The 22,650-nt window shown below is 34.4% G+C and overlaps 1 protein-coding gene and 1 long non-coding RNA gene across 15 annotated transcripts in view; one reads left to right on the forward strand and one right to left on the reverse strand.

Annotated features, from left to right (window-relative positions):
* The window catches only part of LOC125965436 (uncharacterized), a 141,309-nt gene extending 130,535 nt beyond the window's left edge, over positions 1-10,774 (forward strand). Inside the window, exon 3 of the long non-coding RNA XR_007479312.1 lies at positions 10,645-10,774. This is a non-coding gene — a long non-coding RNA (uncharacterized LOC125965436). The remainder of the gene's footprint in view (positions 1-10,644) is intronic.
* The window catches only part of CD36 (CD36 molecule), a 224,214-nt gene that overhangs the window by 130,411 nt on the left and 71,153 nt on the right, over positions 1-22,650 (reverse strand). For 7 of the 14 annotated variants that reach the window (XM_049714939.1, XM_033439901.2, XM_033439904.2 and 4 more), the window contains exons 8-15: positions 21,206-21,252; positions 17,992-18,061; positions 16,931-17,118; positions 15,790-15,908; positions 14,756-14,829; positions 14,129-14,183; positions 13,149-13,313; positions 9,698-10,626 (exon numbers count right to left, since the gene is read on the reverse strand). The exons of 2 other annotated variants lie outside the window; for them this stretch is intronic. In XM_049714939.1, coding sequence (XP_049570896.1) covers positions 13,149-13,313; positions 14,129-14,183; positions 14,756-14,829; positions 15,790-15,908; positions 16,931-17,118; positions 17,992-18,061; positions 21,206-21,252 — 718 coding nt within the window. In that variant the 3' untranslated portion in view covers positions 9,698-10,626. Of the gene's footprint in view, positions 1-9,697; positions 10,627-10,997; positions 11,185-13,137; positions 13,314-14,128; positions 14,184-14,755; positions 14,830-15,789; positions 15,909-16,930; positions 17,119-17,991; positions 18,062-21,205; positions 21,253-22,650 lie in introns of those variants that run through there. 5 more of the 14 variants (XM_049714942.1, XM_049714941.1, XM_049714943.1 and 2 more) reach the window with 3 other exon arrangements.

Consider the following 22,650-nt stretch of genomic DNA (forward strand, 5'->3'; position numbering starts at 1 on the left):
GCATATCTTTGCTTCCAAGAGTTTTATGGTTTCAGGCCTAACATTCAAGTCTTTAATGCATGTTGAGTTAATTTTTGTGTATGGTGTAAGATAGTGGTCTAGTTTCATTCATTTGCATGTGGCTGTCCAGTTTTTGCAGCAACATTTGTTGTAGAGACTGTTCTTTCCCAATTGCATATTCTGAGCTACTTTCTTGTAAATTAATTGATCATATATGCATAGGTTTATTGCTGCACTCTCTTATTCTGTTCCATTAATATGTGTCTGTTTTATGCTAATAACATCCTGTTTTGCTTTATATTACTTTGTAATATAGTTTGAAATCAGGGTGCATGATGCCTCCAGCTTGGCTCTTATTTCTCAAAATTGCTTTCGGTATTCAGGGTCTTTTATGGTTCAATAGAAATTTTAGGACGATTTGCTCTATTTCTGTGAAAAATACCATTGGAAGAATCTGTAATTTGCTTGGGGTAGTATGGACATTTTTACAATATTAATTCTTCCAACTCATGAGCATGGAAGTTCTTTTTTTGTGACGTCTTCAATTTATTTCATCAGTGTCTCATATTTTTCAGTGTACAGGTCTTTCACCTCCTTGGTTAAATTATTCCTAGGTATTTGGTTCATCTTGATGGAATTGCAAATAGGATTGTTTTCTTAATTTCTCTTTCTGAGAGTTCATTACTAGCATGTAGAAACACAACATTTTTGTATTTTGATTTTGTATCATGCCACTTTACTGAATTTATTTATTAGTTCCAACAGCTTTTTTAATAAAAGTCTTTAGGGTTTTTATACATAATATCATGTCATCTACAAACAGTGACAGTTTTACTGCTTCATTTCCAACTTAGATATCTTTCATTTCTTTTTCTTTTATGACTGCTATGGCCAGTGCTTCCAATACTATGTTGAATAAAAGTGGAGAGAGTAGACACTCTTGGTCTTGGAGGAAATGCATTCAGCTTTTCACCATTGAGTATGATGATAGCTGTGGGTTTGTCATAAATGGCCTTTATTATATTGAGATACATTCCCTCTAAATTTGTTGAGAGTTTTTATCATAAATGGATGTTGAATTTTAAAATACTTTTTCTGTATCTATTGAGATGATCACATGATTTTTTAATCTTTCATTTTGTTAATTTGCTGTCTAACATGGATTGATTTGCACATGTTGAACCATCCTTGTGTCCTTGGAATAAATTCCACTTGATCATGGTGTATGATCCTTTTAAAGTGTTGTTGAATTTGGTTTGCTAATATTTTGTTGAGATTTTTGTGTCTATGTTCACCAGGGATATTGACCTGTAATTTTTTTTCCTGTGACTTCCTTGTCTACTGTTGGTATCATGGTTTTACAGGCCTCATAAAATGAGTTTGGAGTGTTTCCTCCTCTTCTGTTTTTTGAAAGAGTTCAAGAAGCATTGGTTTCAATTCTCTTTGAATGTTTAGTGGAAAACAACAATGAAGTTGTCAGGTTCTGAACTTTTGTTTGGTGAGAGGTTTTAGATTACTGATTCAATCTCTTTACAAGTAATTGATTTATTCAGTTTTTCTGTTTCTTCATGATTCAGTCTTGGTAGGTTGTATGTTTCCAGGAATTTATCCTTTTCTTCTAGGTTGTCAAATTTGTTGATGTGTATTTGTCAATAGTAGTCTCTTATGAACCTTAAACCTTTGTACTTCTGTGGTATCAGTTCTAATGTTTTCTCTTTCTCTTGTGATTTTATTTATTTGAGTCCTCTTTTTTCTTGGTGCATGTAGCTAGAAGTTTGTCAATTTTATTTCTCTTTTCAAAGAATCAGCGCTTAGTTTCGCTGATCTTTTCTACTGTCTTCTAGCCTCCATTTATTTCTGCTCTGTTTTTATTTCCTTCCTTCTGCTAACTTTAGACCTCATTTTTTTTTTTTCTTTTTCTAGTTCCTTGAAGTGTGAAGGTAGGTTGTTTGAGATTTTTCTTGTTTCTTGAGGTGGAATTTATCATTATGAACTCCCTCTTAAAACTGCTTTTGCTGCATCCAATAACTTTTGGTATTTTGTATTTCCATTCTCATTTGTCTCAAAATGTCTTTTGATTTCTCTTTTGTTTTACTTTCTGACCCATTAGCTGTTCAGCAGCACAGTAGCATGTTGTGGAATTGGCACATATTTGTGAATTTTCCAGTTTTCTTCTTGAAATTGACCTCTAGATTCAGAGCATTGTGGTTGTAAAAGTTGCTTGATATGATTTTAGTCTTTGTAAAGCTATTAAAACTTGTTATTTGGTTTAACATATAATCTATTCTGGAGATCCATGTGTACTTCAAAAGAATGTGAATTCTGTTGCTTTGGGATGGAATGGTGTATATATATCTGTTAAGTCCATCTGGCCTAATTTATCATTTAAGGCCAAAGTTTCCCTATTGATTTTCTGTCTGGATGATATATCCATTGATATAACTGGGGCATTAAAATCTTCTTGTAGTATTGTATTCCTATTTCTCCCTTTAGGTCTGTTAATATTTGCTTTATATATTTTGTGCTCCTGTGTTGGGTACATAAATATGTACAAATGTTACATCCTTTTATTAGATTGACTCTTACCATTTTGCAATGCTCTCCTCTTTCTCTTATTACAGTCTTTGTTTAAAGTCTTTTTGTCTGATGTAAGTATAGCTACCCCAGCTTTCTTTTGGTTTCCATTTCCATGAAATATAATTTTCTATCCCTTAACTTTCAGTGTGTATGCGTTCTTACATCTGAAATGAGTCTTTTGTTGGCAGCAGATAGATGCATCTTTAAAAAAAAGTCCATTCAGCCAATCTTTGTCTTTTGATTGGAGAATTTAATCCATTTACATTTAATGTAGTTATTGACATATATGTTCTTATTACCATTTTGTTAATTGTTATTTGTCTGTTTTACAGTTTCTCTCTGTTCCTTTCTTGTTCTCTTCCTTTTTGGTTTCATAACATTTTTTGTGGTGTGCTTAGATTCCTTGCTCTCTATCTTTTGTGCATCTATTACAGGTTTCTGCTTTGTGGTTCTCATGACTCATATATAATAACATTATAACATGCACATAAAGGCTTACATATAACAATGCATTTATAACAGTCTATTAGTTCATAACTACTTAAGTTTGAATACATTTTAAAGCTCTACATTTTTACTCTCTCACATGTTTTATGTTTTTGATGTCAAATTTACATGTTTTTATGTTGTAAATCCCTTAAGTAATTATTGTAGTTAGTTGTTTTTACTACTTTTTTTTTTTTTTTTTTTTTGCAGTACGTGGGCCTCTCACTGTTGTGGCCTCTCCCATTGTGGAGCACAGGCTCCGGACACGCAGGCTCAGCGGCCATGGCTCACGGGCCTAGCTGCTCCATGGCATGCGGGATCCTCCTCGACCGGGGCACGAACCCATGTCCCCTGCATTGGCAGGCGGACTCTCAACCACTGCACCACCAGGGAAGCCCCTGTTTTTACTACTTTTGACTTTTAACCTTCATACTACCTTTAGTATATTTCGTTTTACCAGTGAGATTTATATTTTCATATGTTTTTTTGTTACTAATTAGAACCCTTTTTTCATTTTATAAACAAATCCTTTAACATTTCTTGTAAGGCTGGTTTAGTGGTAATTTATTCTTTTAGCTTTTTTAGCATCTATTTTCTTTTTTTCTGATTTTTACTTATTTTTTTATTGAAGTATAGTTGGTTTACAATGTTTCAGGTGTACAGCAAAGTGATTTAATTATACACACACACACATATATTATTTTTCAGATGCTTTGCCATTATAGGTTATTACAAGATATTGAACATAGTTCCCTGTGCTATAAACTAGGACCTTGTTGTTTATTTTATATATAGTAGTGTGTATCTGTTAATCCCAAATTCCCAGTTATTCCTCTGCCCTTTCCCCTTTGGTAATCATAAGTTTGTTTTCTATGTCTGTGAGTCTATTTCTCTTTTGTAAATAAGTTCATTTGTATCTTTTTTTTAGATTCCCCATATAAGTAATATTGTATGACATTTGTTTTTGTCTGACTTACTTCTCTTAGTATGATAATCTCTAGGTCCATCCATTTTCCTTCAAATAGAATTATTTCATTCTTTTTGTATGGCTGAGTAATATTCCATTATAAATATATATATATATATATATTTCTGTAACATCTTACAGAAAAATCAAAATGAACTTTTTGGCCAACACAATACATATATATATACACACACACCACATCTTCTTTATCCATTCATCTGGCAATGGACATTTAGGTTGCTTCCATGCCTTGGCTATAGTAAATAGTACTGCTATGAACACTGGGGTGCATATATCTTTTCTAATTAGAGTTTTCATCTTTTCTTGATATATGTCCAAGAGTGGGAATGGTAACTCTAGTTTTAGTTTTAAAAGCAACCTCCAGACAGCTTTTCCATAGTGGCTGCACCAATTTACATTCCTACCAACAGTGTAGGATGGTTCTCTTTTCTCCACACCCTCTCCAATATTTCTTATTTGTAGACTTTTTGATGATGGCCATTCTACCTGGTGTGAGGTGGTGCCTCATTGTAGTTTTGATTTGCATTTCTCCAATAATTAATGATGTTGAACATCTTTTCATGTGGCTGTTGGTCACCTGTATGTCTTCTTTGGAGGAATGTCTATTTAGATCTCCCGCCCATTTTTAATTGGGTTATTTGTCTTTTAGATGTTAAACTGTATAAGTTATTTGTATAATTTGGAAATTAAGAGCTTGTCGGTTGCATCATTTGCATATTTTCTCCCAGTTCCTAGGTTTTTTCTTTTTATTTATGGTTTCTTTTGCTGTGCAAAAGCTTTTAAGTTTAATTAGGTCCCATTTGTTTATTTTTGCTTTTGTTTCCACTACTCTAGGAGACAGATCCAAAAACATATTGCTACAATTTATGTGAAAGCATGTTGTGCCTATGTTTTCCTCTAGGCGCTTTATATTTTCCAGTCTTACATTTAGGTCTTTAATCCATTTTGAGTTTATTTTTGTATATGGTGTTAGAGAATGATGTAATTTCATTCTTTTACATGTAGCTGTTCAGTTTTCCTAGCACCACTTATTGAAGAGACTGTCTTTTCTCCATTGCATATTCTTGCCTCTGTTGTAGATTATTTGACCATTTGGGGGTGGGTTTATTTCTGGGCTTCCTATCCTGTTCCATTGAGCTATGTGTCTGTTTTTATGCCAGCACTATACTCTTTTGATTACTGTAGCTTCATATTACAGTGTAAAGTCAGGGCATGTGATTCCCCAGCTCCATTCTTCTTAAGATTGTTTTGACTATTTGGGGTCTTTGGTTTTTCCATACAAATTTCAAAATTTTTGTTCCACTTCTGTGAAAAAGGCCACTGGTAATTTGATAGGAATTGCAAAGAACCTGTAGATTGCCTTGGGCAGTATGATCATTTTAACAATACTGATTCTTCCAATCAAAAAACATGATATATCTTTGCATCTGTTTGTGTGGTATTCAGTTTCTTTCATCAGTGTTTATATTTTCTGAGTGCAGCTCTTTTGCCTCATTACGAAGTTTTATTCGTAGGTAGGTCACTCTTTTTGATGTGATGGTAAATGGGATTGTTTCTTTAATTTTTCTTTCTGATATTTCATTGTTAGTGTACAGAAATGCAACAGATTCCTATATATTAATTTTTATCCTGAAACTTTACTGAATTCATTGATGAGCTCTAGTAGTTTTCTGGTTGCATCGTTAGGATTTTCAATGATGACTTTTCCAGGTAGAATATTCTTGGTTGAAAGTATTTTGTTTTCATTTCTGTTTTTGTTTTTTTCCAGCATTTTGAATGTATCATGCCTCCCCCTTCAGGCCTGCAAAATTTCTCCTGCAAATTCTGCTGATAGTCATATGGAGTTTCTTTGTATAGACCAAGTTATTTCTCTCTTGCTGCTTTTAAGATTCTGTCCTCTTTTACTTTTGATTTTTTTAATTATAATATCTCTTGATGTGGAAATCTTTGGGTTCATCTTATTTTGCACTCTCTGTACTCCTGGAGCTGGATGTCTGTGTGCTTCCCCAAGTCAGGGACGTTTTCAGCCATCATTCCTTTGAATAAGTTCTCTTTTCCTTCCTTTCTCTCTTCTCCTTCTAGGACCACTGTAATGAGAATGTTACTCCACTTGATGTTGTCTCATAATTCCGTTAAATTATCTTCACTTTTTCTCATTCTTTTTGATGTTCTGATTGGGTGAGTTCTACTGCCCTGTCTTTGAGTTCATTGACTTTTTCTTTTGCTTCATCTGCTCTGATGTTAAACCCCTCTTAGTGTATTTTTCAGTTCAATTATTGTATTCTTCAGCTCTGTGACTTTTTTTCTACAAAGTAATTAATTTATTTTTTGGAAAGGGGCCTTCATTTTATTTTATTTTATTTATTTATTTTTAACACCTTTATTGGGGTATAATTGCTTTACAATGGTGTGTTAGTTTCTGCTTTATAACAAAGTTAATCAGCTAAACATATATCCCCATATCTCCACCCTCTTGCGTCTCCCTCCCACCCTCCCTATCCCACCCCTCTACATGGTCACAAAGCACCGAGCTGATCTCCCTATGCTATGCGGCTGCTTCCCACTAGCTATCTATTTTACATTTGGTAGTATATGTAAGTCCATGCCAATCTCTCACTTTGTCCGAGCTTACCCTTCCCAGTCCCCGTGTCCTCAAGTGCATTCTCTGCATCTGCATCTTTATTCCTGTCCTGCCTCTAGGTTCTTCATAACCAACTTTTTTCTTTAGATTCCGTAAATATATATGTGTGTTAGCATATGGTATTTGTTTTCTTCTTTCTGACTTACTTCACTCTTTATGACAGACTCTGGGTCCATCCACCTCACTACAAATAACTCAATTTTGTTTCTATTTATGGCTGAGTAATATTCCATTATATATATGTGCCACATCTTCTTTATCCATCCATCTGTAGATGGACACTTAGGTTGCTTCCATGTCCCGGCTATTGTTAATAGTGCTGAAATGAACATTATGGTACATGACTCTTTTTAAATTACGGTTTTCTCAGGGTATATGCCCAGTAGTGGGATTGCTGGGTCGTGTGGTAGTTCTATTTTTAGTTTTTTAAGGAACCTCCATACTGTTCTCCATAGTGGCTGTATCAATTTACATTCCCACAAACAGTGCAAGAGGGTTCCCTTTTCTCCACACCCTCTCCAGCATTTATTGTTTCTAGATTTTTTGATGATGGCCATTCTGACTGGTGTGAGGTGATACATCATTGTAGTTTTGATTTGCATTTCTCTAATGATTAGTGATGTTGAGCGTCCTTTCATGTGTTTGTTGGCAATCTGTATATCTTCTTTGAAGAAATGTCTATTTAGGTCTTCTGCCCATTTTTGGATTGGGTTGTTTGTTTCTTTAATATTGAGCTGCATGAGCTGCTTGTAAATTTTGGAGATTAATCCTTTGTCAGTTGCTTCATTTGCAAATATTTTCTCCCATTCTGAGGGTTGTCTTTTGGTCTTGTTTATGGTTTCCTTTGTTGTGCAAAAAGTTTCATTAGGTCCCATTTGTTTATTTTTGTTTTTATTTCCGTTTTTCTAGGTGGTAGGTCCAAAAGGATCTTGCTGTGATTGATGACATAGCGTGTTCGGCCTATGTTTTCCTCTAACAGTTTTACAGTGTCTGGCCTTACATTTAGGTCTTTAATCCATTTTGAGGTTTTTTTGTGTATGGTGTTAGGGAGTGTTCTAATTTCATTCTTTTACATGTAGCTGTCCAGTTTTCCCAGCATCAATTATTGAAGAGGCTGTCTTTTCTCCATTGTATATTCTTGCCTCCTTTATCAAAAATAAGGTGACCATATATACCCGGGTTTATCTCTGGGCTTTCTGTCCTGTTCCATTGATCTATATTTCTGTTTTTGTGCCAGTACCATACTGTCTTGATTACTGTAGCTTTGTAGTATAGTCTGAAGTCCAGTGATTCTTTAAGTGGAGTTGTAGATGGGCCAGAAAAGGCAGATGAAGAGAGAGCAGCCACCGTGACTCTAATACATAGAACTTCAACCAGAAACACTGAAGTAAGAGGTGGAACACACCTGCAACAAATTCCAGCTCCAAAGATAATTATTGTGTAGCTCAGACATTGATAATGGGTTAAGATTGACAGATTATTGCATATGTAAAAATCTAATGTATAGCTAGGTGTTTTTTTTTCCTGAAATGATACCCCCTTTACCTCTTTCTGAGAACTAAAAGCTTTATAGATTGTTCTCTTTCTTCATGTACTTGTCAGCAACAATAAGCCTCAACCCATTTCAAGATGCTGTAGACTTTCTAATTTATGTTAACCCGTTTGTAGATGCTATACATTTTCAAACTTAAGTTTTGAACCCCAATAGTTTTGTGGTGATTAAACAATTTTGAATGAAAATATGCCTGTCTAAAATATGGGGTAGTTTTTCTACAAAACAAATTCATCCTTGTGTACAATTACACTTTCTCTGGGGCAATCAGCAGGTCAACGTTTAATGCATTCCCAAAAAGTGCTCCACTCCCACCTCAGCATATGCACATGGGCATGCACACACATATCCAAACCCATTTTTCACATAAATAAATCTATCTCCCATTTTTTTAAAGCAAGTATTATACTTTCTACTGGGCATTTTTAATATGTTTCACTTATCTCTGTGTATGGATTTTTTTCCTCTGCGTAATTTATAGAATTCAGGAAAAATACGGTGAGGAATGATAATGATTAGAATATACATGTATTTAGTTGAACGGTACTAAAGACATATAAGTCAAAACTTTTTTACTGATACCCAAATACTATGGAGGTGCATTCCTTTATGAAGAGTTAAAATCTGAGTCACTGATTGGTTATGCAATTCTACCATGAGGTGGATATGTAATTTCTCAACCAATTCTTCTGAACAGTTTCTACTTTACATCATTCAGCCCTACTTAGTTTAAGATTTAAAGAAGTATCCTTTATATTCCTCCTTGATCAACATGTCCACAAATATCCTAATGCAGCAAAAGTAGTCTCAAGTATCAGAAGAGGATGTTTAGGATCTCATCTGTCTATATCTTAGGGGGATACTTTTTTCTGTTGCCGGTAAATGAGAGGACATTATTACATCAGTATGTTTTGAGTAGCTTCAGATTTTCAAAAGATCCTTCTGAACTGGTGGTATCTTGGTTTGGGGTTTTCAGTATTTACCCTGGCAGCTAACATGAGGAGATTAATTATTCTTGATTTTAGTATCTCAACAAACCAGTTACTAATAATTTATCCTAGAAACCTCTGTGTATAAAACACAAACAGAATGTGGTCCACCTTTCCTTTCTATGGGGAGCCTTTTTAGGGGGCCTAGTGCTCTCTGCCATAAGTGAACCCCTGCTAACGGAAGGGGTTACGTAACAATATATCTTCTAATAAAAAGGAAAGATCCTTCATAGTCTAGACTTTAAGTACTACAACTCTAAAGCATGACCAAGTATCTTTTTATTTCCTTTTCCCCCAACTAGCTCAAAAAATTACCTAAGGAAAAAGTAGTCAAGGTTGAATTTAGAAATGTTTCAGAAGGAAATGTAGATGCATAAAGAATTAAAAATTCAGATAGAATGCATCAGTCAGAAAACGAGAGTAAATATTTTGTGACACAACAGGAACTAGGCAAAGCACAGGAATTTAAGGAAGAACATCTTTTAATGTTTGAAACCAGTCTTTCTGTGGTGACTATAAAAGCAAGAAATACTACAACAAATAACTATGAATGGACATTCTACTCTTTGTAATCTCCCACACAATAATTTCTGTATTATCATTTACATCTCTTAATACTAGCACAGCATTCTGAAGTTGCCAAGCATAAGTTGTATACAACTGAGTGAAAAGATCAAAATCTACTCAGATTTCCAAAAGAACTGCAGAACATGGAAAATGACAGTCCCAAAAATGTCCATTTGTATGATCATTGATAAAAATATACGCCCATATTGTTATAAACAGCATGGTTATAGTGCCTACTGATGCTGTACAAAGGATTCCATAGAGAAAGAAACTTAAGTAATGTATAATAAATGGTTCATAGGCCAGTCATTTAGTTTCCATTTTTAAACGTCTTTCAAAATGGCTCATGCTCATGAAATGCAGTGTCCTGACAGTCCTGGGGTCTGTGTATTGCAGGGACACTGATGAGGGTAGTGATGTTTTTCCCTTTGATGAGGACGACAAGAGTTCAGGGTCCAGGATTTGTTTAGAACATCCACCCCTTTTCTGAATTTAGCAAAAGGGAACCAATCAGTGAATCAGTACCAAATAAAAATAACTGGATCATGCTGAAGCCACATCTGTAGAAACTGAAATCCATTCCATTGTGAACATGTTGAATTTTAAAAGTTACTGCTTTTGTTCAAAGTGTGGATTTTAATGACATCTTAATAATCCTTTAGAAACGTGCTGCTGCTCAGTGCAGAGAACAAAAGTGCCACCAGTTCTTCAACTGTAAGATAAGGTGTGTTTTGCAAACATAAAGCATATTAAATCTTCATTTTGTAGGTCGATATTAAGAAAGGTCCTCATGTAGCTGGTGCATAAATGTCGGCTCATTTGCTTCCTGGAAAGCAGAAGAAAGGTAAGTACTTATCAGAAAGTCGTGGAAAAATAAAACAGGTAATATTCAAATTCTAAATACTGAGGATGTCATGTTTTCTAGTAATTAGCCCAATTTCTCAAGCTGCAGAGAAAAATTCTCTGATGAACTTCATGGATAAGGCAATTATTTTCCCATTCCAGGATACATGGAAGGCTGCTTCCCAGCTCTCAAGAGCTGCGCGTGGCCAGATAAGGAGGGGTAGCTCGTTAAATCTGCTCTGGATGAGCATTTCCACTCTTTGCTGTCCCTTCAGACCATCCTCCATTTAGCGGTGTATATACTGCTACTTTCGAAAGGACTATTGGCTTATTCTCTTTGTGATAAAAGCACACCTTAGCTCCACCATCTTTGCTTTACTCCCTCTTGTACATCCATCTCCTTATTTTTCAATTGTTTATAAATCTTCCCAGAGGCATAATTATTATAATGTTCAAAACTGAAGCTTGTTTAAGGAAATCTGTATCTGTGATTCTTCTAAACCTAGTAAATCAGGTAATCTACAGAGAACAGTGTTCTTCTCTATTTGTATAGAAAAGAAAACAGACATATCATTGTGTAAAGAGCAGTAACTTTTCCCTGTAACAAACAGTCAAATGTTTAAGCCAAGTCAATATACTTGTTGATAAAGACACTCTAGAAAGTTTTCAATCTTTCACCTTAGTTTAGCCACATAGAGACCCAAGATATTGGACATTCAGGGCTCATTAAGCACTGATGAAATAGATCATATAATTTTAATAATAGAGAATAGTATCAGAAAATTTTTACAACTACTATATACTTCATTTTGAAAAGCATATTCTCCCACTACAACAAGGTTTTGTTGTAAATTGGCTTTTCAGTGAATGATCTCTTCTATCTATTATATAAATGGTCATATGAAGTACTTTGTTTAATCATAACTCATTTGTTACTGGACTGATGACAGGTCTTAATGGTGATGCCGTATTTCCTTTATTTATTATAATGTGAATGTATTAAGTCAGCATTTTGAATACATTCTGTCCAAAATGATTGTAGGCAGAATTGTTCAGTCTTCTTTTCAGGGAATAAATATAGGCTGAAAACATCAGAACAAAAGATAGAGTTGCCTTCCTAGGCCCAAGCTCTCAATCTCACACACAAAAAATATTGGTCCCAAAAGGCCACTTCATTTTTTTTAATGTTCAATTTGACTGATTCCCATTTTGAAAATGGATAATTTTGCAGTTAAAATTTACAATTTTCTGGAACGTCTCCAAAAGACAGAAGGATGATGATGGATCCATGGCTATTGGAAACTCATAAAATTTTATTAGGGATTAGTTGTGATAATTCATGTAAAATATTTAGCATGATTTTGGCACATTAAGAAGGTCAATAATTATCAGTGGCAGCTCCAGAATTTCTATATAAGACAGCTTACGGTCAACAACCTGATTGAAAGTAGAGTAAGAAGACTCGTTTTGAAATTGTAATTTTTCATAGCAAGTATATTGCTTTTATTTAGATTCCACATTTGTTTTGATGTTCCCGGAAAGGAAGGGTGGATGGAAGCTATGGGTAAGTGGAAAATCACCCCCCGCCCACCCCGCTCAGGCCATACCAACGCCACGTATGATCATTAAAGAAAGGCTTCCATTTAGGAAAGATAGGGTCAGACATTCATTCCTCTATGTACAAGGGGGCACAGGCACTAATGTCTAAAACACAGAGGCCTGAACTGTCTCTTCAGTTTTGCTAAAACTCCTATCTGTCCACATTTACCTGATTTTTCCTGTAAACTCTGAGTAATTTGGTTTTACTATGTTGAACATTTTTTGTCTCTATTTTCTTGTACTGTTGTATTCAGTTCTAGCTCCTGAATTGTAAGCTCCCAAATTGTAATCATTCATCAGGGCTTCCACATCATGATTTTGGACAGCATATCTATATGCAGCAACTCTGTTTTAATATGCTATCTTCATTTTAAAATAGCATATTTTTATCTTATCTATATCATTTATTGAGTTTTTAATTCTCATTAATTTTTAGCTTAGCTAATCTAAATTTTCCTTTTCTTTTCCTTTGTAAATTTCAGTCTCCCCTAATATCTACCATTTTCAGTTTCACATACCCTTTCCTAGTCAGAGATATATTTAATTATTTGTGATTTTTTAAAATAACTAGCTAGAAATAATCAAGAAATAAAATTTAGTACATGTATAGCTTTTGTGCAACATTCTAACTTTTCAAAGGTGACAATTTCATAATTTAGCCCAGTCCTTCCAGAATAAAGATGAAATGTAGTGATCTGCTTAATATTACTCATTACTCATTCAGGCTTTGTTTATAATTCACATTAAGCATCTCAAAACTTCAAGGATGTGCTAAAAATGCTAGATGACTAGACATATCCAGAAATATTTGAAGCCTAGTTTATAACCTCTTTTTGATAAAATGAAAACAAGTAATATATAAACTAATGTTATTAAAGCCGTATATAATTTTTGTTATATACTTACTTAATTTACTCTCTTTGATCTGCATGCACAGTATGAAATCATAAAAAAAATAAACATCACCACACCAACACTGAGTAAGGTAATTTCTACCAGGCCAAGGAGGTTTATTTTTCCAGTCACTTGATTTCTGAACATTTCTGCCTTCTCATCACCAATGGTACCAGTCTGTAATCAAGTTAATAAATAACGTTATTTGGTTAGATTTGGGAACAAAATACTCAACTCTCCACTTAAGTGTATCACGTTTTTTTTGAAACACCGCATAGATGTTAGTCATCTTTATCTGTAAGACAAGCCAATGGAATTCCCTTTGCATGCATGTCAAAGAAGGCAATAAATGCCAAGGTAGAATATTTAGAGAGAGAAATATAATCTTCCTCCCTTGAAACATGTCAGCTAGCATTCTTCAATATACTGATTTCATTGATAAATACAATGGTTTTACTGGAATATTCTCCAGTTTTCTGAAGGTTGTTTCCTAGTGGCAGAGGAAAATGCCAAGGGTCAACAGTTCTCTTCCTCTAAAGGCTTATACAGTTCATTTCCTAATCCTGTGGCTAATCAGTTCCCTGATTTGTACTAAAATATCTTGTCAGGCACTAGATAGACTGCCTACATCTACTCTAACCTGGTTTTTGTAAGTTTGGTTGGCTTTTATTAGCACTACAACATTCACATGGAGTTATTTGGAGTTACACGTTTACATGACTCTTTCCTAACATATGCATTATGACAGGAAAGATTGTTTAATAAACATTATGAAAATAACACTGAAATCTAACATAAGCGTGATACTTCTGTGTGATTTGGTACTCTCAAAATAATTATTATATAATTAATAATATATAAATCTCCCATATATGCAATGGAAACACAAGTTCAAATACTATATATGTGTATTCAGTTTTCAAACAGCAAAAGCTTTTTCTATCTACCAAGAAGTTTACTGTTTTTAGTGACTAAGAAATAAAAATACTAACCTCATTAAGCCAAAGAATAGGCACAAAATAGTTCTGCTTCAGACCCTTTAATGCTCTGTAATAAACATTGAAAATAATTATGAATATATATAATAATATACTACCCATATATGACAGAAATGTTAATAATTATTAGTGAAAATAAATTTTCAGAAATTAGCTGCTCTTGAAACTTGGTTAAGTACCTTGATGTTTGTTCCCTGTAGTGAATCATTTAAATTTTAATATGGCTGTTTCTCAGACATCTTTCACTCTTATAAATCTCTCTAATACACATTTCTAATTAGACTGACTTTTTCTAAGCACATGTTTTGTCCTTTCAAAAAATTATATGCAGGAAGCTAAAATATGAATGCTAGAAACTATTCTCTTGAAAATATTTGGACAGCTAGCAAAATGAGCAGTGTCACAAATACTCATTCCAAAATATGTGTAAATACCATTACAGTACACACTAGTATAATTCTAAATTACAAATGAAAGTTATAAGCATTTAGTAATCATTTAATGACATAAAGCCAAATAGAAGGTGAAAGTTTTATTATTTCCACTTCCTGTCATAGATATACCCACATTCTTACAAGGAGGAAGTAAAAATCATAATGAAACTTTTTCCAAGGGACTCACTCAATTTTTCTTGCTGGCTTGACCAATATGTTGATCTGCAGCCGTTTTGCAAATCGTAAGGTAAATCCAGTTATCTAAAAAGAGAACAAACTAAAAAATTACCAACTTATTTTAAAAACATTCTTTTATAATATCCAAAACTTATTTTTACTGTTATATAGAACCTAAGGTGAAACTGTTGTACTTAAAACTTGTGAAATTTATTAAATAATTAATTGGACTTATTAAATATTACATACAAAACTGTCCATAATTACATTTTATGTGTATATGCCTGTATGTATACAGATGTATACACACATGCATATATATGTGCACGCGCGCACAATTTTTTGCCCAAACTACTGTCAAGGTTTTAGTTAGATTTTTGATTTTTATCTGAACTGGTTTTGGCGAATCAACAACAACAACAGTAGTGAAACGTAGAACTCATGTAGTCAGTTTAAATCCTGAACTATATATTGTCAAATATATATTCAGTCAGAATCCATGTATCATCCGTATAATTATAATGCTACTTCTGTCATTATTTAAACTGAAACATGACTACTAAAATCCTGGCATTTCATTTAACTGTTGACAAGGGAATATTAAAATAAAAGTTAAAACTGTTACACTATAGGAAATTTAGATTTTTTTTTACACTAAGTATATCATAGATCTTGCCTCAAATGCACATATACCCATAAAACTTTTTAAATCCCTCATAGTCTACAGTGTCCCTTCATGTAAGCAATACTTGCAGATAAGTATAAAAGAAGCATAAGAGAGTACCTTATACCAAATTGTTTTAAACTGATTAGAATCATTTCCATCATTGCTATTCCTGACCTTTGCTGAAAAACTAAAATTGAATTATCTTGACATTTCATAAGCAACAATAGGAAGAAATCAACATAATTTTCATTGAAATAAAAGTAATTTATCAAGATTGTGATACAATAAATATCAATAAATGTGACTGACAAAAGGAGAGAATTTAATTTTTCCTTCATTTTTAAAAAACAAATGAGATAAATAATGTATTTGCTTACAGGTTCAACATCTAAGTACGTGCTGTGTTCTTCTTCATTTGGACTTAAGCCTTCAATAGGTTGTGAAATATCAGGACTTGCATATAGAAAATGAGGAAGTGAAATATACACAGGTTTTCCTGAAAACAAGGTTTAAGAGACAATTGGGATAAATTGTTTTCCTCATTTCATATACCACTTAGGAAAGACTTCCTTGAAAATAAAGCTTTTTAAGTTAGAAAGAGAAATGCATAAAGTTGGCTTTGAATACTAACTGGGGGATGAGGGTGAGGGAAAATTATTATATCTGATTGCTTTTTGATCAAAAATAAAATATAAATTTCTGCATCATCCTACTAACCATTCAGTTGATGTCTGTCGTTTATCCCTTAGGTGTTAATTTTCAATATGTAATGCTTAGCTGCTGAACGCAAAGTTACAACCATATACCTTCATGTTTCAGGCAGTAGTATGTCTATGGACTGAGAATTTATTTAAGAGGCTTTTGTTTCTTTATTCTCACCCATTCCAATATGAAGAAGGTGAGCAAAATAAGATAGACTCCAAATTTCATGTTTGAATCAATTCTTGTCTCAGACACCCCGAAATATACTTATTTTAATTTACCATTTTCTAGGGTAGAAAAGGTTAGAAAAACGTCAGATGGGTAAGTTAGGATGCTCAGAATATTCTGGGAACTATTTTCATTTTACCCTAAATCTATAAGGAGCAACAGGGATTCTGCACAGCAAAGAAAACCATCAAAAAATGAAAAGGGTATCTATGGGATGGGAAAAAAATATTTGAAAAATGAATATCCCGTAAGTGATTAACATCCAAAATATATAAAAAATTCACACCACTCAAAAAAATAAATAACCCAATTAAAAAATGAGCAAAGGACCTGAAGAGACATTTTCCAAAGTAGCACTCGGAAATATCAGTAGGGCTTTACCTAATAATAACTAAGTTTTGCAACACTGAAACGATTGGGACCTCGACAGCGGTACAAAAATCAAAACAAAAATATCCTACCACCACCTTTACTTTCTGCCCTTCTTGCTTTCACACTTTAAATTTTTGGTGGAAAGGATTCCTGGGTGAAGTTTAAAGAAAACTACAAATTATGGCATGGATTGTGCTGTTGAGAACTTTTACTCACCGTCTTTGCATTTGCCAATATCTAGCACACCATATGAAGTACAATTTTTGGAGATAATTTTTTCTGTGCAGAAACAGTGATTGTCTGGATTTAGAACTGGAGATGCGAAAGCCAAGGATGGAAGACTAAATCTATACACAGGTATTCCTTTCAGATTAATTTCGGCTCCAAACACAGCATAGATTGACCTAAACACAGATAAAGATCTTCACTTATACTGAGGACATTTCTCAGAGTTTCCTTTATAGATTAAATATTTATATGACTCCCTCAAGTCCTCTATTTGTGCCCAATTTAAATTAAAGAAAAATAAAATTTCAATCTTCTACAACTTAATCCTGGAGAGAAAGGCTGCTCACATGCTGGGGTGTGTGCATATGGGTTTTGATATATGTCTCCTACATGCCTGCATTTACCAAGTGTCCACCATAACCCCGGCAACATACCGGGACTCAATACATGTTTTCTAATCCCCTGTTAATTCTAGTTGAAGAAATGCTGCTCTTTTCAGTTTTACAGATAAGGAAAAATTCAGAGATATTAAATGCTTACCCACACCACAAGCGTTTAGAAACAGGGCTAGGATTCAAGGATATCCGTGTGTGTGTGCCAATGCTTTTGTAATAGCTGCTAGGCCCCATCAATTTGAAAAGATGCTATACTGTCTGTAGAGCACATTAACATAGCCCTGTGACTGTGGTATCATCCTCTTTGGACATCTTTACAAAGACTGAACATGCCTTTCTAGAGTTGACTGTTACTACACATACTACTAGTTTAGTAAAAGAATGAAAATATAGTTCTCACTTAGAAATAACAAAGAAGAAAATGATTTGCATTATGCAAAATATCCTCCTACATCTTTCAATTTTTTAAAGACTTATGAACACATTATGAATTCCATATTATATTTCTTCTTAATACATCAAGAAAAGACTTCCCTAAATGTACTTTATTTTTCTCAAATAACATGATTATTAAGTATGAGCTCCTTGGTCTGTGTTTTATCTCTTAGGTAAGGAACTGTGACTTCGAGAAATACATCAATGTCTTTGTCTTACCTGCAAATGTCAGAGGAGAAGAACTGCAATACCTGGGTCTTCTCAATGAAAGGTGGAAATGATGCTGCGTCTGTTTAAAAACCAAGCCAGTGGCAAGGGATTAGGTGTAATGTGTGTCCTAGACAAATCTAGAAATCTCGATTCCAGCAGGGTTAAGAGACATAAAATGCAAACTGTATATATAATATTAAAATTCTCCGGTAGCCACATTTTAAAAATGAAAAAAGTATCTGGTATATTTTATTTAACCCAATATATCCAAAATACCATTTTAAATACAATCAATATAAAAATTAACAAAAATCTCAAAATCCAGTGTGTACTGTATACTTACAGCACATTTCAGTTTGTACTAGCTGCATTTCAAGTGCCGAATTGTGGCATGTGCTAGCAGCTACCACATTGAACCAGTCTGTACACCGTACACAATCACTGGTATTCAATTTCATACTAAATTTTCCCACTCCTTAAAAATTAATGAAAGTTAAAAAACAATGGCAAAATCGCACGTTGTTAAAACTGTGATTGTGTGTTTTGAAATCCTCCACCTATCAGTAGAGTAGCATTTTTCTTACCTTGAGGTTCCTTTAGAACTCATTTTGGTAAATGTTGTTCTTACTTTTAGTAACGATTCATTCACCTACCCTAACGTCTGATTAATATTTTTTAAGTCACTTATTGAAGTTCTCTCACTAAACAGAATTTCATGCAAATGGTTGGAAAATGTACACATCAAAATAAAAAGGGCATTTGTTGAGTTTACTGACTCTCTCCTATGGTTATGACCCATGGCACACACTGGATATAAGCAGAAAAAATGAGATTATTCCTCCATTTGCTCCACAAATGAATATCACCAAAATGAGCCACCACTGAATGTGTCTGTTCAAAACAGTAAGACCCATCCTTCAACTATGAATACCACGCTCTTCTTCTGGTAACTGCACTAACCTTGTGATCTTATTACATTTCATTTATATTTTTGTGATAAGTGAAATGTAACAGAAGATCTCAATGAACTTGATACTGCCATTGAGAGAATATTGGGACAACTGCTGTCCCAACATCGTAGCCATAAAAGGAAAAGAATACCTTGAAAAGCTTTAAAAATGATCTGAAATATCATCGAAAATTGTGTCATAATGACACCAGCAATTACCATGGGCCATGACCATAAGATAGCTGATATTAGCAGGGCTCTTTTTGGTAATACATTCAACTGTAAATCAATATTTTCATTTTCTGTCTCTTTAAACTTACTGAAGAAGGTAGAAGAGGTACATCTAAATCATGATAAAAAACACCTTGGAACACTTTCCATTTCATTAGTCTCTTTTCCCTAGTGCCATAACTAAGAATCTCTCTCACAGGGATTCCATCAGAGTCCTCTGGCCTGTTCAGTCTACCTTTGCTCCTAGTTTGTTTCACTGCTTTTTTATTCTTAGATGATACTTTTAGCTTCATGCCCGATACACATGTATTTATATTATAGTCATTAACGAACCCTCTAATTCCTCTTTTTTTTTTTTTTTTTTTTTGAGGTACGCAGGCCTCGCACTCTTGTGGCCTCTCCCATTGCGGAGCACAGGCTCCGGACGCGCAGGCTCAGCGGCCATGGCTCACGGGCCCAGCCGCTCTGCGGCGTGTGGGATCTTCCAGGACCGGGGCACGAACCCGTGTCCCCTGCCTCGGCAGGCGGACTCTCAACCACTGCGCCACCAGGGAAGCCCTCTAATTCCTCTTTTAAAACTTCTCTACTTCTCTGTTTTGGACAAAATTTTAAAATATATTTTTAAGCCCATAAACAGTAGTTTACTAGAAGAAGCACAGTATATTTTTCTCTGTGTCTAAGGACTGAAGTTTATGCTTACGAAATTACTAGAGTTAGTGGTGTTGGGACACTTGACTATTTGCAGAAATGAACTGCTGAGAAAGGACCTCCTTACCGATCCCCATGACCCAAAGCACTACAAAGCAAACTCAACGTTTGGTTTTGCTCTTTTCTTCTAGAAGAGTGTTAACAAAATTAAATAAACATGCAAAACTCAGCAGTACGTTTGTGAAAATGAATATTCTGTTTCCTTTTTATTCCCTGCCTTTTACATAACTTTGTAGTTAACATTTTTCATCTTCATTATATTACCGTCCTATAAAGCACTGTCTCACTGGCTTTGTAAACATTATACTCTGCTTCTGCTTCTTAGCAGCTGAAAGTTCACCTCTGATTTTAATTACCTCATGGGATTCGATTCCCATTGCTTTTTACAATCATTTCTTTTTTATGCTATTTTTATTTTTTTATTATTTTTTGTTTATTTTTTTTGCGGTACGCGGGCCTCTCACTGTTGTGGCCTCTCCCGTTGCGGAGCACAGGCTCTGGATGCGCAGGCTCAGCGGCCATGGCTCATGGGCCCTGCCACTCCGTGGCATGTGGGATCTTCCCCCACCAGGGCACGAACCTGCGTCCCCTGCATTGGCAGGCGGATTCCCAACCACTGCGCCACCAGGGAAGCCCTACAATCTTAATTCTTAAAATAATAGGCATATGTGTACTTTGCTTTTTTTTAAGGAGAATAATAAGCTGGATCTACCACACACTAAATCTAAATTCATAGTACCTTCTTTCTTCACAACTCTAATTCAGAATGTGCATTTCTGCATACATTTTTCATGGTTAGTACACTTATAACCTTGTTTTGTTGCTGTTTTCTCTCTCATTTCTGATCACCTCATTCAAAAATCCGTGGCTCTGTCTTAACAGCTTCACTGATTCTACCTCATATTGAAACCTCAATTTGGATGCATGTTTTACTTTTGTACTTATCTTGATTTTTTAATTCTTCCAGTTTTAAACCATTACGTACACAGTACTTAACAAAAGATGCAGACAGTGACGACTACTCTAAAACTTTCTAACCCCTGACTTCTGTGGCCAGGGAGGGAGTTCAATTAAGTAAAGCTTTTATGAAGCAAACATTTCCCCAGGAATGCAGTAAAGGCTCATCTTCAATGGTTGATCTTCAGAAATCCCATCACATTAGACAGACATTTACTAAGCCTACATAAGAACAGAGACTCTGAATTATGTTGCAGGAATACAAAGATAGGCAAACGCATACACTCAAACTCCAGAACACTGTAGGTACCCTGGTGGATTTGTGGGAGAAAGGAGTTGGTTTCACTGTGATTATTACCACAAAACAAATGCCCTTACCTGTACCATTAATCATGTCACAATAACTTGGCCAATAGGAGAGATTCCTTAGGAATAAAAAAAAAAAAAAGAAAGAAAATGATCAGTCTCATTTCAAGAGCACGTTTTCACATTACATTGTCTATTATGAGTCAGTACTCCTGCAAAAATAATATTGATTAGACTAGATGTGTCAAATGCTAGGTTTAAGAAATGTTCTAAGTCATTTGGTCTATGTTTTGTTTGAAGTTTGCATCTTGTTGAGATAAGTGAAGCGCCTGATGCCATTAAGTGGCCAGATTATACAATAAAAGCTGCCAGAAGTTGGTAGTTAGAAACAACTTGGAACAGAGTTCTGCAAAAAGGAAATTGAGAAGCACTTATCAGAAATTTAGCTCTCTACTTAGGGGAAAGTTTTTTTTGTTCTGTGTGTTCAGCTGAATAGGAGGAAAATATTAACCAGATAACTGATATAAACTCAGTATGAGGGAAGAGGGAAGTGTGGAGGAGGACAGAAAGAAGCAGATGTTTGATCAGTAGAGATTAGAAACATGTAGATAATCAATTTAAACTTTTCCTCTCTTTTACCTCTTACATGAGTGGGCATTAAAGTAGGATGGTGTTTATTAATTTGTACTCTGGTATCTACATAAGATATATGTATCAACATATATATCTGGAAACAATAAAAACAACAGTAGCAATAGTTTCTCTGCACACTCAGCCACTTTTTGGTGATGGAAAGTGGGTTTTTCACACTCCCAACATACCATCCAATAAGATGGCAAGCTGTTGATTCTTTGTTGTTGTTGTTGTTTTTAATTTAATTAATTTATTTTTATACAGCAGGTTCTTATTAGTTATCTGTTTTACATATTAGTGTATATATGTTAATCCCAATCTCCCAATTCATCCAACCACCATCATCTCCACTGCTCCTGCTTTTTTAAACAGAGTAAACTTAATCATGCTCAGTCTTGCCATGGTCAGTTAAATTAACCTTGTCATAATCTTAAACTCATGGGAAATTCTTACTCCAATTTGGAGCATTTAGTAACACTCCTCAAAAACTCTCTGTAATATTGAAATAGAGGAAATGCTCACTTGCCTCAATATATAGTGATTTCCCCTAAAATGAGCATTTAGATGTGTTCATTTTCCTCCATTAGAATTTTCAACAAAAATACGTGACTATGAACTCTGTAGAAGAAAAAGGACTACACGAGTGTTTAACTGTTTTAAGCAACTTTTAGATAGGAATGCAGTGTGAGGTAATGTTTACTTAATAAAAATATTTCACCTCTTTTGATTTTGACTATTCTTTGTCAGAAAATCACTGACTTAAAAGTCATTTTAACTTTGAGGAGAAAAGGCTTTTCCCTTGATATTTATTGGGGTTCGTCCTATTTTAGACATATGATGAATAAATTAGGTGTACTCCAGATAAACAGGCACAAGCTAGGGGA

Source organism: Orcinus orca, chromosome 9 (assembly GCF_937001465.1).
Source record: "Orcinus orca chromosome 9, mOrcOrc1.1, whole genome shotgun sequence".
In the NCBI taxonomy this organism is placed as follows: domain Eukaryota; kingdom Metazoa; phylum Chordata; class Mammalia; order Artiodactyla; family Delphinidae; genus Orcinus; species Orcinus orca.